This window comes from Micromys minutus, assembly GCF_963924665.1.
Source record: "Micromys minutus genome assembly, chromosome: 25".
Taxonomy (NCBI): Eukaryota; Metazoa; Chordata; class Mammalia; order Rodentia; family Muridae; genus Micromys; species Micromys minutus.
The window spans coordinates 41,209,303-41,223,500 of record NC_137960.1 but is presented as its reverse complement, the minus strand read 5'-3'; the positions used below and the strand labels follow the sequence as shown (position 1 = coordinate 41,223,500).

The window sequence follows — 14,198 nt, the reverse complement described above, 5'->3', positions numbered from 1 at the left end:
GAGATTTGTGCAGAAGCACAGTTAACTCAGAATGTCAAGTGCATGCCGTGTATTCCCTCCACAAAATTTATTTTCTCAAATCTTTTCTGATACTTTTGGTTTATTCACTTCTGTAGAAATACACAACTGTAAAGCAGCAGGCCAGCAGCCAATCCCTGACTTGAAGGGGCCATGCCTTTCTCTGAAACTACCAATACTATGAATCGTGCATTACACGATTTTAGGGACTTTAGAATGTTGCCTTCCTTTGGTGAGATAGGATGACCTGTTTTCTGCAGGAGTTCTAATAGGTGTGGCTTTGTTGCATTAAAAAGATGGTTTAGACAGAAAATTCTCATTGGTTTGGGTTTCAAAGAATATATCAGGATTCCTCCTGGGTAACAATAGTAACACTGGAGCCAGGGGAGTTGTTTGTTGCAGGAGGCTATTTTGTGCATCTTAGGATGTTTGGCAGAACCCTATTCTAGCCCCGTTTCATGTACAAGTATCCCTTTCCCTGAGTTTTGATAACTGAAAACATCTGCGGACGTTGCCTACCGTATCTCCTGGTGGATGGGGGTGGCAGGTGGCAGATGTGAGCATGACCTGTGACTTCAGGCTCATGTTCTCTGCTCAAACAAATCGATGAAATCCCCAAGAAAAAAGCACTTGGAACAAGTGCGCTCTAGCTGGCCTTTGCCAAAGCTCAAAGCACTGCTCTACCATGGAAGAGTTCAGATAAAGTGGGGTGCACCATCTGATAGAGCAACAGCAACAGGGATGATATAACTCAAGCGATCATGCCTTGGAGATAGTTTCCTGTTGGAAACTTGTTAAAATCATCCATTGACCATAAATGAGAGAGCATCTTGGACACAGTGTGCTGTAAATTAAACTTGAATGATTTATGAGGAAATGGGTTCCAGATTTGGTGATCTCAGCTCAAGTAGTAGGCGGCTGCCTGATAAACATTCCAGTTCTCAAGAACTGAAGTCAGCTCACTAAGTATTTGCTGCAGTGTATAGATTGTGAGAGCTCTGGAGAGTCTAATGCACTTCTGAGCCTGGGTCAAGACAAGCTCGGTGCTTAGGAACTGCCACCAGGCATCTCCTTACCCCTGTGACAGCACCTATATGGATATGAGTTACACTTTATGATCTTAAATCTCTTCCTGAGCTGTGCCAGACTGCCTTCCCCAGAGAGTGTATGTTATTATACATGATGTCATGTGTTTATTTGACACTTGGGTTCCCAAAAGTTGCTTTTCAGAGTTTTGGCAGGAACACTTCCTGCAAGTTCTATCTGCCCCCTGTGCACTTACAGTAGTAACATTCATTATCTTTCCTACATGTCTGAGTTCTCACTTCTTACCCACATACCAGTAACATTAGAAAATGCAGAACAGGGGCTGGGTATAGTGGTATACATCTTCCAGGACAGCCAGAGCTACATAGTTAGACCCTGTCTCAAAAAAGTGCAGATGGGTGTAGGGGAAGTAGGACATACTATTGGTAAAAGTCACTAGGAGAAAGGTTGGGTTGATATAGAGAGAAAGAAAAAGAAACATAACACAGTGCAGACTTTTTACTCATATGGTTGTTACTTATTCAGTAATTACTGTGTGCTGGGCATTGACAGTATATCTGTGAAGAAACGGACCTTTGTCCATGGGCCAAAGGGACAAGCTGACAGGCCATCTTTTAATGTGGCACAGTGGGTCCCAAGCTGAGGGAAAACATAGAAGCCAGTGGGCACTTAAGGAAGGTCCTACTCCATTGGAAGGGGGTGGGTCTGAGAAGGCTTCACAGAAGTGGTGTCTTAACTGGAACATGATGGATTTCTTGCTTGTCCAGAAGAAAGGGCAGATGTGTTCAGGGCGTCATCCCTAGACAGGAAGGTAAGACTAAAGTAGGAAAAGTGAAGTAAATGGAGCAGCCCAGAGGATGCCCCTCAGGATTCTGTTTGGAGCAGCTAAATCATTGGGGATTTACCAAATGAGGAGCCCTGGGAAAGCGGGTGAGAGGAAGTTGGGGTAGCATGGCTCAGCCTTTCCATCCACCACCACCTCTAGACCATAGCAACACGCTTTCTAAATGAGCATTTAAGAATGTCAAATCTAATAGAAAATTGAAATGCTAATTAGCAGCTTTAAGTGCTTCTGCTTCTGGAGGCTATCGTGACAGCCTCTGGTTCTGCCCAGTTTTACTTTCCACACAGAAACTACTTCTTAGTTTTAATACTGATCATCCTTTCATGAGTAATAAGTGCACACAGTGGGGGTGTATGGTAAATAGTCCTGGGCTGTGTCCTGGGCTGTTCAGCTCTCCCACTATTCTCCTTAGAGGGTACTGTATTGGAAAGTTTTGCTGTATTGTTGAAAGACTCATATTATTGCTCATACTAGTTTTTGAGGTGACTAAAGAAAAACATGAGAAAATGGTGAGCTATCATTGGGCAGACGCATGGTAGTGTGGAATTTTTAGGGAGCACAAGCTTCATTGAGGGAAATGGTACCTGGTAAGTAAGCATTGTTCTCTTTGCTCATCCAGAGCACGTGAGGAATACTGTGTTTGGTGGAGAACTGAGATACCTCCTAATTCTAGCCCCTTGGCCCTGCTTTAGTCAACCTGATAGATTTCCCGTCTTCCTATTAGAACATCCAGGAAGCGTGCATGTTCAAGAGCCTCCCTTCTCTTCCACCAGGAACGTGGATAATGGGCTGTGTGCAATGTAAGGATAAAGAAGCAGCGAAACTGACGGAGGAGAGGGATGGCAGCCTGAACCAGAGCTCTGGATACCGCTATGGCACAGACCCCACCCCTCAGCACTACCCCAGCTTTGGTGTGACCTCCATCCCGAACTACAACAACTTCCACGCAGCCGGGGGCCAGGGACTCACCGTCTTTGGGGGTGTGAATTCCTCTTCTCACACTGGGACCCTACGTACGAGAGGAGGGACAGGTAAGCCGTTGTTGGTCGGGATGACAGAGAGCATAGCTGTGCTCTTACAGAGTCATCGTTGGGTGTGGGTGGGATGGGTACAGGCATGCCACAAGTGTGTGGCAGTCGGAGGACACTTCCAAGAGCTGGCTCCCTCCTCTCGTGGTTTCAGGGACCAAACTCGATCATCAGCAAATGCCTTTACCCGCCGAGCCATCTGGCCAACCCTTTGGCTAGACTCCTAATTATTTTGGCAACTATATATGTATTCTCCAGCTGACTCACTTTAAGGTTTTAACAGAGACGTTTTAGTCAACTTCATCCATCTTGTGCCATTCAAAACAAAAGGCCCAAGTTGAGTATCCAAGATCCAAATGCCAGGCTTTTTGGGAGCAAAAGGCCTCTTGTAACTGCTCCAAAAGTGGCCCTGGGAGAGGGGCAGGAAGCCTCTTGTTACTGCTCTGAGAGTCCTGCACCAGTTAGCACTGCTAACTACACTGCAGTGTCCCCGTGTTCTCTAAACCAGGGGCTCCCAGCCCTACCTACCCAGAATTCCTAGCGAGGCCTCCTTAAAGCTCAGCTGTCCAGGTCTCATCCTGGGTCTTCTGCAGCAGAGGCCTCGGGACCTGCTCTGGGGTGTACCTGAGCTCTCCCATGTTATGCACCCGTCCCTCAATTCTGGGGTAGTTTCAATCCTTCTTCTTCCCACCACTTCCTGCTGCTGTGGTTATCTGGCAGCATGCTTCTTGTTTCTCCCACTTGTCAGTATTCCAGCCTGGTCAGCCCTCAAGTCGTTATTCATCTCTATATTTTACTGTTGCATTCTGTGTGCTTGTTCTTTTGCTTTGTGTGTGACTTTTGAGACAGGCTGCCACTTGGTAGCCCAGGCTGTCCTCAGACTAGTAACAATCTCCCTGCCTTAGTGAGTGTTTGGAGGATGGCCATGAAATATCCCACCAACCGTGTGTGCTGAAGACTGAGGTTCCCGTGCCAGGACCATTTCATATTCTCTCTTCCCTTCCTCCCCAAGGCTCCCTTTCTTTCTTTCACTGCCCCATCTATTTGCTGACTCGGCTAGTGCTCAATAACGTGTCCAGCACACATTCTCACACGTTCCCACAGTTCTTGTCAGTTGTCTCATGGATTCACAGTCTTCTAGGTACTCTCCAGTGTGTGAGCCATGGTAACCAGATATTTGGCATTATTTGTTCCAGAAGTGTTTATTACAGAAGTTTAAAAGAATGTAGCGTCTCCCGGCTCATCTGGGGACAGATGCCTCGTGTCCGCTCTGACAACCCATCATGTCTTTTTACCCAGAGAGCTGTCGCTGCTGATGCTGAGGCTCTTTCTCTGTGCAGCTTATGCAGTAGAGTTGGAAAAAGCTCCTGACCTGTGGCCTTTGGACACTGTTTCTTCCCGCACTGTGCTGGCAGTGTCTACCCTGTAGAGCAAACCCTGTGCTCACCCCTGTGGTACAATGACACTAGCTAACCCTCAAGTCCAGCCTTATATGAGATACTCAATAGCCCCCGTGTCCTGCCCCTCCCACCTCAGGTGCCTGTTAGGAAGCAGACAGTCTGTTATTAAGAAATACAGAAGAAAAGAGAGCCAAAGTAGACTCAACACACACACACACACACACACACACACACACACACACACACACACATACACACACCACCACCACTCTGAGAGGTGTTTGTGGAGAGCTTCTGTTCACTGACTCTTAATTCAGCAAACACAAGCATCAACGATGGTCATTCATTAATGAAGGCTGGCTGTGAGTCCCACGTCTCATTCATTAGGGTCATTGGATGGTCTTAATGGAGTAGGCCATCCGAATCCTTACCTTATTTGAGTTTAAAGCGCAGTGCCCTGGCAGTGGAGAGGTTACGTGCCCTGCTTGGGGGTTGAGAACCCTTGCTGCTCTGACAGATGACCCAGGCTCTGTTCCTAGTACCTCCATCAATGGCTCAAAAACACTTGTAACTGCAGTTCAGAGGGACCCAGTGTCCTCTTCTGCCCCCACAGGCTCTGACACACATACGGTGCTCATAGGCAAAAATACATACCTATAAAAATATGTTTTCAAGAGGAGAGCTCTGGGATATTAGCAGACGTTCCATCCTCGGGTGGTTTGGTTGCACTGTGTACTGGGCTTGTCTGGAAGCCATCAGTCCCCCGAGGTGGAGGGCAGTTTTCATTTCTCCTGACTGCATCCTCATCCACCCACAGTGCATAGAAGCCTCAGTGATGGAGGGAGATGGTAGGAAGGAGAGTCACCGGTCAGTGAAATGGGAAATCAGAGTAGGCATGATTTTTTTTTAAGCCAGCCTCCTCTACTCTCAGAGAAACCTCAGGAAAGAAGACAGTACTGAAGGAGCCCTGCTCCCCGGTCAGGACATCCACTGAGACAGGTGAAAGATCATTTCTCCTCCACTCTTACACCCGCCCCGTTCTCCCTGGACAGGACAGTCTCCACAGCATGTGGCACTTGGGAGAGAGGAAGCCAGGTGTTCATAGTCATCATAGCAGGGGGCACTTTGAAATGTGTGGAAATCAAAATGAGAAGCCAGATTACAGAGAGCCTGAAGTTCCCTTTACTTATCACATGCTGCGTGACAACCACAAAATCTAGCAACTTAACAGCACATACATTTGTGACCTCTTACCTGTTATCTGTGTTTCTGTGGGTCTGAATCTGGGAGAAATGGCCTGGTTAGAGGCTGCAGGCAGGGTGTACTGGGGGCAGGGTTTGATTGGGTGAACTGCTTCCCAGCTCGCATGGTGTGGACAGGATCAAGTCCCTGGCCAGAGGGTTAGCCAGTTTGTTGTCATGCTGGCATGGCACCCTCCTTAATCTGAGCCTACAAGGTAGTGTGACAGTAGAGAAGTCACTGTCTTCTGAAAAGATGTCCCGTACTGAGGACATCTGTCCCTTTTACTTTTGTTAATATTTATGTATTTATTATAAGTATACTGTAGCTGTCTTCAGACATACTAGAAGAGGGAATCAGATCCCATTACAGATGGTGGGATCTGACCTCTGGAAGAGCAGTCAGTGCTCTTAACCACTGAGCCATGTCTCCAGCCCCTTTTATATACTGTGTTAAGTAAATCAAGTCATTTTGTTCCTAAGGGAAGGAGAAGGACATGAGAACCCAGGCAGGAGTTACTGTGCTCTGCCCCAGAATCTGCCGACCGCATGGGCAAGCCCTAGACTGAGTGGAATGCTGAGCAGATTTTGCTATCGATAGGAAACTTCTGGGGTGTGGGAAGGTTCGTAAGATGGACATGAGGAAGGAGGGGTAGATCGTGTGAGGAGAGGTAAATGCAAGGCAGAGGTAAAAAGAACAAAGGGGGCAGGAAGTCTCAGCAGCGAGACCCCAGAGCTGCTGACCATTACTACAGCTGTGGGCAGTGCCAAGGGCGGAGCAGCTTCCACCTGGGGTGAACATTCAGAGATGTCTCCAGGCCACAGAACAAGTCTCTTCGTTCACCTCTACCTTGTGCTAGGGTTGAAAGAGTGACCCATTTACCCAGGCCTTAGCACAAGCCTTCAGGGAAATTGGTGGGGGATAAAGTAGGCCAGTATTTGCCACAGATCTACGTCCGTCCGGCAAAACCTTATGTCTTCCCCAGCACTCACCCAGAGTCACACGGCCAGGGTTTCATCATAAAGGCCCCTCTACAGAGACCATGTAATAAAGCCACAGTGACACTATATTAATTACAAGACCTCAATATACTTATTAATGCTAAGTGTAGAGTTTTAGGGATGAAACTTTAACAAAAATGTAATTTCTTACTATTAATTCCCTGGGTAATAATCTCCGCCCCCCCCCCTTTTTTTGGCAGGAGTGACACTATTTGTGGCACTTTATGACTATGAAGCAAGGACAGAAGACGACCTGAGTTTTCACAAAGGAGAAAAATTCCAAATATTGAACAGCTCGTAAGTTTGGGATGGGGAAGGTGAAGTACACGCGCTGTTTGGTTTGGGGGAAAGGGTCTTGTGACAAACACATCTGCTATCTGAAGATAAAGAAAGAATGAGTACTTTCACTAGCTCATAGCAATCCAACCTGAGCCAACTGGTGACAGGGAAGAGGAGAGCAAAGTCCTTTTTAGAATCTACTTCTGAGTGTGTGTGTGTGTGTGTGTGTGTGTGAGAGAGAGAGAGAGAGAGAGAGAGAGAGAGAGAGAGAGAGAGACAGAGAGAGAGACAGAGAGAAAGACAGAGAGAGACAGAGAGAGAGAGAGAGAGAGAGAGAGAGAGCGCTGTTCTGTGTGTGTCAAGGTCAGAGGAAACAATGAGGTGTCCTCTGTCACTTTGAGGCAGGTCTCTCCTAGAACCTGGAATTCTGGTTTCAGCTTGGCTGACAGCCAGCTCAGCAATCCTCCTGCCTCTACCTTCAGGCCTCCCCCTCAGGACTACAGTTACAGGTTTGTGAGAACATGCCTGGCTTGTGACATGCTGCTGGGGTGCAGACTTGTGAGCAAGCACTCTTAGCCACTGAACATCTCTAACCCCAGAGTCCATGTGTTTGCATTTTAGTAAAGATCCTAAAAGCACCCCATCCCCGGAAAAGTCTATATTCTCGAATGACTGACACACAGCTTGGGTGCCAGAGTCACTTGCTGTCTGCCCTGAGGTGATTTCACAATCAGCTGTGGGCGCTGGCAGAAGCCTCATTCTTCAGACGAGCATCCAGACCCCCTTTCACAACGGCAGAGCTGTTGAGGTGGTTCCCAGAGTGGAAATGTGAATGTCTGTGCTCTAGGAAGAAAGCAGAGGCCTGTCACCCACTTGAAAATGTGAGCAGCAGAAACAACTGTAAACAAGGAGCAGGCAAGCTTAGGGTAAATTAAGGCCCTTTGCAAGCCCCACAGTTACTACCTGTGGAGGAAAAGCAACTGTGCCTCCGCTTTCTGTGGCTACGAAAGCATCACCTCTCTCCATCTAGGTAGTGTGCAGAGATGAGGGGACCGAAGGAAAACCCACTCCCAACCACGCCCAAGAAGATGGTAGGGTCCTGCCTGGGCACCTCAAGGGTGCTGATGTGTGCTCTTCACTCCCTGGAATAGACTACCACCTGCGGACGGGCTCCTGGGGTGGGGTTGGGGGTGGCCCTTGCTAAGAAGTCTGATTGCAATTTCTCTGGCTGAATCTCAAGGCAGTTGAATAACTTGAAGGTTGGCCCTTCAGCTCCCTCTAAAAGAGAGGGACCTAGGGGCAAGGTAAGAGGTAACACACACCCAGAAAGAGGAAGGTGTGGCAAAGGGGAATTCCTAGTAACCTCAAGAGTATCTCCATGGGAAGCCTGCCCTTCCCCGGGGTGCTTCTGGTTCTCAGCACTGCACTGAGAACATACCAGCTCCAGACACACTAATAACTCTTCTGAATGTCAGCAGACACTCTCTGCATAAAGCAAGAGACTTTTAAAATTAGGAGCAATTGTCGTCACCAAAAGACGGATGGGTGTGTTTGGTTTTTTTAACCTATTGAAAGACATGGCAAAAGTGCATGTAACAGTGCCTGGTACCATGCAGTGTACACTAACTTACTGTTTTGCAACTTCACACTTAAAAAATATAAAAGTTGATACATGTGTTCTACCACAGTTTCCAAGAACAGAATTTACTGTATTCTCACAAATTAAGCATGGCTGTGCAAACCAGCACTACCTCCACCTCCCGAGACCTCCTGCAGGCACAGGAATTTTAAATAGTAAACAGCTGCCATTTACCAAAAGCTCCTTATGCAGCGGCCATGTGCTGAGTTAGGATTACTGTCCTCTGTTCTTCACAACTGTCTGAAGTGTGTTCCGTGACATCTGAGAGCACAGGTTAGGGGGCTGCCCAAGTGCACAGTCCTGGCAGGTGGCAAAGCCCAGGGTGAGATGTAAGGTTGAGAATTCTAAGTGTGGTGTCAGGTGTGACCTTGGCAAAGCCCAGATGCTGCCTTCAAAGGCAGCCGCAGTGTCCGAGTGCCTGGAGATGGGGGAAGGTGGCTGCAGGGGGGGGGGGTGCCTTTGATCTCCTCATGTTATGATTGCTTATTGTTAGAGCCCCAGATGAATGCTGCTTGTCAGACAGAGTCCATTGACTGGGCTTTGTGTAAAGCTCCCTAGTTTGTACAATATCCCTTAAGTGGCAAGGTGGAGTAGAAGTCTGAAATGCTGTAGGCCCTGGGAAGTAAGAAGCTGAAGGGATGGAAAAAGCACATGGGATTGTGGGCAGTGTGCGCGCTCCTGATGTAGGCCTGTGGTTTGAGGTTGCAGCCATGGCCAAGTCAGTCACTGGCAAAATCAAGTCCCGGTCATTGCCCTTGGTTACAGAAAGGGTCTACGCTGCCAGCAAAGCGAATTTTAGAGGGATGTTCAAGGGAGAATGCAGTCTATCTCTCTGCATCCTATCTGACTTCATAGCTTTTAGTAGTTCCCGAGTCCGTGGTCCTCTGAGCCTGTTTCCCCTAGAAGAGAACATTGTTTTCCTGTAAGAGTGGAACTCTTTGTCCTACATGGCATTTAAGTACCCCTTTTCAGGGCTATGGAAAAGAAAAGTAAGGTTTGTACAGCAAACCGGTATCCTGGAGTCAAGGGTGGTAATGACAGGGAAGAGAACACAAAGCGGCCACACCGAGCAGATGGCAGGAAGGCCCCCCACCGGTCCTGGCTCTCAGCACCGACTGGACAGGAATGGGGCTCTGTCCTATATGTGCCCCTTCTGACTACCTCTCCCATGGAGACGTGCTTGGAAGGGCTTCTCCAGTGCCTCACTGACCTGTTGGTAGTTCTCCTTTGTAAAAGGTTTGCACTCACTCTGCACTGTAACCAAGTTTACCTGTCTGCCCCGTTTTCACACTTTGTAACGGGTTATTTACCCACCTTGAAACAGCATGTCTCTGTCTATAGATAGAACCATGACCATGAGCCAGGACCTACTGAAAGTTCTTCTCTATCATGGGGGTGGGGGGGAGGATTGGTTTGGTTTGGCTTGGTTTTTCAAGACAGGGTTTCTCTGTGTAGCCCTGAATATCCTGGAACTCACTCTGTAGACCAGGCTTGTCTCCAACTCAGAAATCCTCCTGTCTCTGCCTCCCCAGTGCTGGGATTAAAGGCATGCACCACCTCCACCCAGCTGGGGAAAAAAAAAAAACAAGTACAGATCCAAATGCAGGAAGAACCCAGCACTCCTGGCTGGACAGGTAAGGTTGGCTGCTCTTGGCAAAGCCGCCTCCCAGCCCCTGGAGCCACAGCCCTGTGAGATCTAAGATGAAAGAGGAATGGAGGAACAGGGTCTGTACAAAAGCCTAGAAGCCATTCTCAGCCAGTGTCAGGATTAAAGCATGGGTTTGTTTAGAACAGTGTGACAGCATCCCACCAGGTGCGAGCTAATAAAAAGCTGAACTAGAAGGACAGTGTAAAGAACTGCAGCTCAGCAGGCCAGGCCTGGGAACCTGGTCCAGTCCGAAGTGTTCGGGCAGAAAGCCACTCCTAGGGAAGCAGAGACAGACGGTCCACTGCTCACCCAGTCTTGCTAAACCAGCTAGCTTCAGGTTCCGTGAGAGCCCATTCCTCACAAGTAAAAAAGAGAGCAACTAAGGAAGATGCCTGTGTCATTCTCTGGCCTCAGTACACATGAAACACACTGGCCAGAATACTTGTACAGAATCTCTCTCTCTCTCTCTCTCTCTCTCTCTCTCTCTCTCTCTCTCTCTCTCTCTCTCTCTCACACACACACACACACACACACACACACACACATGATTTACAAATACTGATTAACTACAGTAGCTCAAGTCAAAAGTGAGGATCCAGCTAGAGATCCTGCTCCAAACCGGCGCCATGTGCCGAAGGTCTGTGTAGGTGAATGAGTGCTGGCGTGAATCAAACAGGTCTTTGCTTGTTTATTTGCCTAACAACGTGTAGTAGATGTCTTGAGACTTACCTCTCCTCAAGGACCAGTGAGAAAAGAGTGTGAGAAAAACGCCACAAAATGTGACATTTGTCTCCATAATGTGAGTCTTTGTCCTTTGTGTGTCACTCCTGTGAGAAAGAAAAAGAACATGACCCTGCCTGGCCCAGGAAAGAAGTCCAGAGGGGTGCTGTCCTTCTTCTGAAAACTGTTAGATTCTAATGTGTAGTAAACTACTTAGATGCCTACACCGAAACAAGGTAGCTGGTGTTAACTTCAACTGGAGATTTCCTCTGTTAAGGCAGAGTCACCCGAGTAAGACTGGGCTTGTCCCAGTTCGCAGTAAGTATTGGCTCCCTCCCCCCAACATTCGGATACCACCCGAAATTGATGCTAGCTTTTAATTCAGTTAGAACTCACTTGATGAAGGTTGGCGTGCCTTAGGAAATAAGCCTGTGCTGCCAGCTCTTAAGTTTTCTTCATTTTTTGGAGCCTTTCCCAGGTTGGGAGACAGTTTGCAATGAAGAGCCAGTGAGTGATTTTTTTTTTTTTTAATGATGAAATGTCTCCATCTAGTGGAACTCCAGAGCAGTAAACATTGTCACTATTAAAATGAAGGTAGTGTTTCCAAAACCTTTTCTTTTTTTAAACATACAAGGTGGTTAGTATAAATTCCACATAAGCATTTAGATGCTAGACTTACAGTTACATATTTTTCTGTGGGGCTACAAAGGAAACAGTGCTGACTTGAAATGTTAACTTTGTTTTCTCCTTGGTGACGAGGGTGGGATCCAGGCCTTATATGCACCTGGTAACCCCACTGCCACAAAGCACCCGTATTGTGAGCTGGATGACAAGGCAGAGGCACACAGATGGTAGCTGGGAGAGATGGCCACTTGCAAGTGACATGGCTTTCCTTGGGGACTAATGTCTATGTAAATTCTTTGATATGTATAAATATTTCAAATAAGAATGTGGACACAATGTGCTTATAGTTTTCAATTAGCAATAATCGTGCCTCGGATAAACCTCATTGGCTACAATACTGCCTGTGAGCAAAGCTCACAATGTGCTTATAATTAAAGGGTTTTCTAGGTAAGAGAACTACTACCTTACTCTCAGGGTTGATCTGTTTGTTTAATAAGGGTAAAAAGGGAAAATGCTCAGAATTTATTTGTTAGTTAGTTAGTTTCCTGTCTCACTCTGTAGCCCTGACTGGCCTGGAACCTCCTGTGTAGACCAGGCTGGCTTTGAACTCATAGAGATTCATTCATCCGGCTCTATTTCCATGTGCTTGAACTAAATGTGTGCTCCACCACACCTAACCAAGGTTAGGTTGCCAGCACCCACGTCAGCAAGCAGGTCAGAGGCTCTGGTGTCCAAGGGCACCTCCACTCATGTTCACACAACTGCATAAAGAGAAACACACGCCTACACATACATTTTTTGAAGTATAAATTTAAAAAACCTTACTAGCATTTTGGTTGTGTCTCTGCACGAGTATGTGTGTGTGTGTGTGTTATTTTGTTAATTATAACCACACCACTTGGAAGAGTCCCCATTTTATTCTTATATTCTGTGACTTCCTAAAAGCCCACTGGAGGTCACTGGTCCTTGGTACCCCTGCTCCAGGGTTGCATCTCTGGGGAACCTGAAGGAAGATTCTAGCTTAACAGAGGTTAGAGTGTCTACCTAATGTAGTCAGCCAGGGGAGGGTCTTCCCCTGCCCAAAGCCAGTATGTTTTCTTCCCTGACTGAGCATCAACAGAGCCCAGCCAGAGATGATTTAGGAAAAAAAAAAAAAAAAAAAAAAACCAAAGGCCTGAGGCTTCTCTTGTTACCTCCACAGACTAAAAGGAGGATAAAAAGGTGGTGATGTGTCTGTAAAGGTCAGAGCCGAGGGGCCTAACTCATTGGTAACTGGCAGGCCTGTTACTTCTGACTTCATTCAACACAAGTCACAGCTGAACTCCACACACATGATCTCTGGCCCGCCCACTGTTAGTGGGAGGAAGCTCACATACCATCAACCTTCATGAATCCAGTATATGAATAATAGTTCTGTGTGCAGTGACTTTAAACCTAGTGCTGGAAGTGCACCTCCCAGTTCACAGTCTGAGAATTCTGCTGCAGTGACTCAGAGTTCACCCCTCTGTGAGTTCTCTCCTGCCCTCAGCTACACACCCGCCTGCCCTCTGTCAGGTTCAGATAGCTAAAGCTGTGGATGTTTAATACAATAGCTTCCAGTTGAAAGTGTCTGAGGAAAGCCTGCCATATGGTATTATCTTTCTACCTGCAGAAGGTCTTCCCACTTTGTTAAGAGCAAGCTTGAGAGGTTCACTAAGTTTGTGTCCATCCCTCACTGGGCTTCTTAAACTGCTTCCCTCTCCACAACCTTGAGTTTTTCCAAAGTAAACTGAGGCTGGAGTGTGTACTACACACACACACACACACATACACACACACACACACACACACACACACACATACACACACCTCATTCAAGGTTGCTTCTACCTAGAAAGATGCTCCTGCAAGCTTGCCCTTCCTGAGCCATACATGGGAAAGTTTGCTTTAGGATCTCCTGGTGATGACCTTGAACTCCTCAGCCTCTACTGGGATTGATTTCTACCCTTGGCTTAACCCTGGGCATTGAACCTAGAGCCTCGTGCTTGTTAGAAAAGAAAGCACCCTGGCTTCCACTTGTGGCAGTTTGGGTTGTGAAGCATTTGGCCTTCTTAGGGCCTTTGTTGAAAGTTTGTAGAAGGGGCTCAAGGCTGCAGAAACTGCATAGGATCATAGAATCAGACTGCAGAATGCCCAGTCGGATGCTGCATTCATGCCTCTTCTTTTCCTTTGCAGGGAAGGAGACTGGTGGGAAGCCCGCTCCTTGACAACTGGAGAAACTGGTTACATTCCTAGCAATTACGTGGCCCCAGTGGACTCCATCCAGGCAGAAGAGTATGTTGTTGTTGTTGTTGTTGTTGTTGTTGTTGTTTTCTAAATGTCTGCTTTTAATCATCACATAAAACGCCAGTGGCCCCAGTGGCACAGCACAGAGGAAGGAGGGCTTTCCCAGTGGTTAAAGGTTGAGAGGGCCGCCGGTGCTGCCGCCGGTGCTGCCGGAGCTGCCAGGGCTGCCAGTCTGTGCAGTGCCCTGTTACTAACTTCATGCTTTCCTTTAAGCCTGTTTTCTTATTTAGAAGCTTTATATGAGTACCCTAAATGAAAACCCAGATTGCTCCAGATTAAAAACTAATGTGGGGAAACGGCAGCTGCAGCGCGTTTTACTGAGAGCCTGTGGTACGCCTGCAGTCTGCACGGGGATGCAGATGATTAGGAAAGATGAAGCCAGGAGT

At 47.4% G+C, this 14,198-nt stretch overlaps 1 protein-coding gene across 1 annotated transcript in view; it reads left to right on the top strand.

The window, feature by feature from the left end:
• FYN (FYN proto-oncogene, Src family tyrosine kinase) overlaps window positions 1-14,198 on the top strand; it is a 182,313-nt gene that overhangs the window by 130,135 nt on the left and 37,980 nt on the right. The window contains exons 4-6 of the mRNA XM_080937860.1: window positions 2,683-2,940; window positions 6,778-6,874; window positions 13,702-13,800. Of these exons, the coding sequence (XP_080793986.1) occupies window positions 2,694-2,940; window positions 6,778-6,874; window positions 13,702-13,800 (443 nt within the window). The 5' untranslated portion in view covers window positions 2,683-2,693. The remainder of the gene's footprint in view (window positions 1-2,682; window positions 2,941-6,777; window positions 6,875-13,701; window positions 13,801-14,198) is intronic.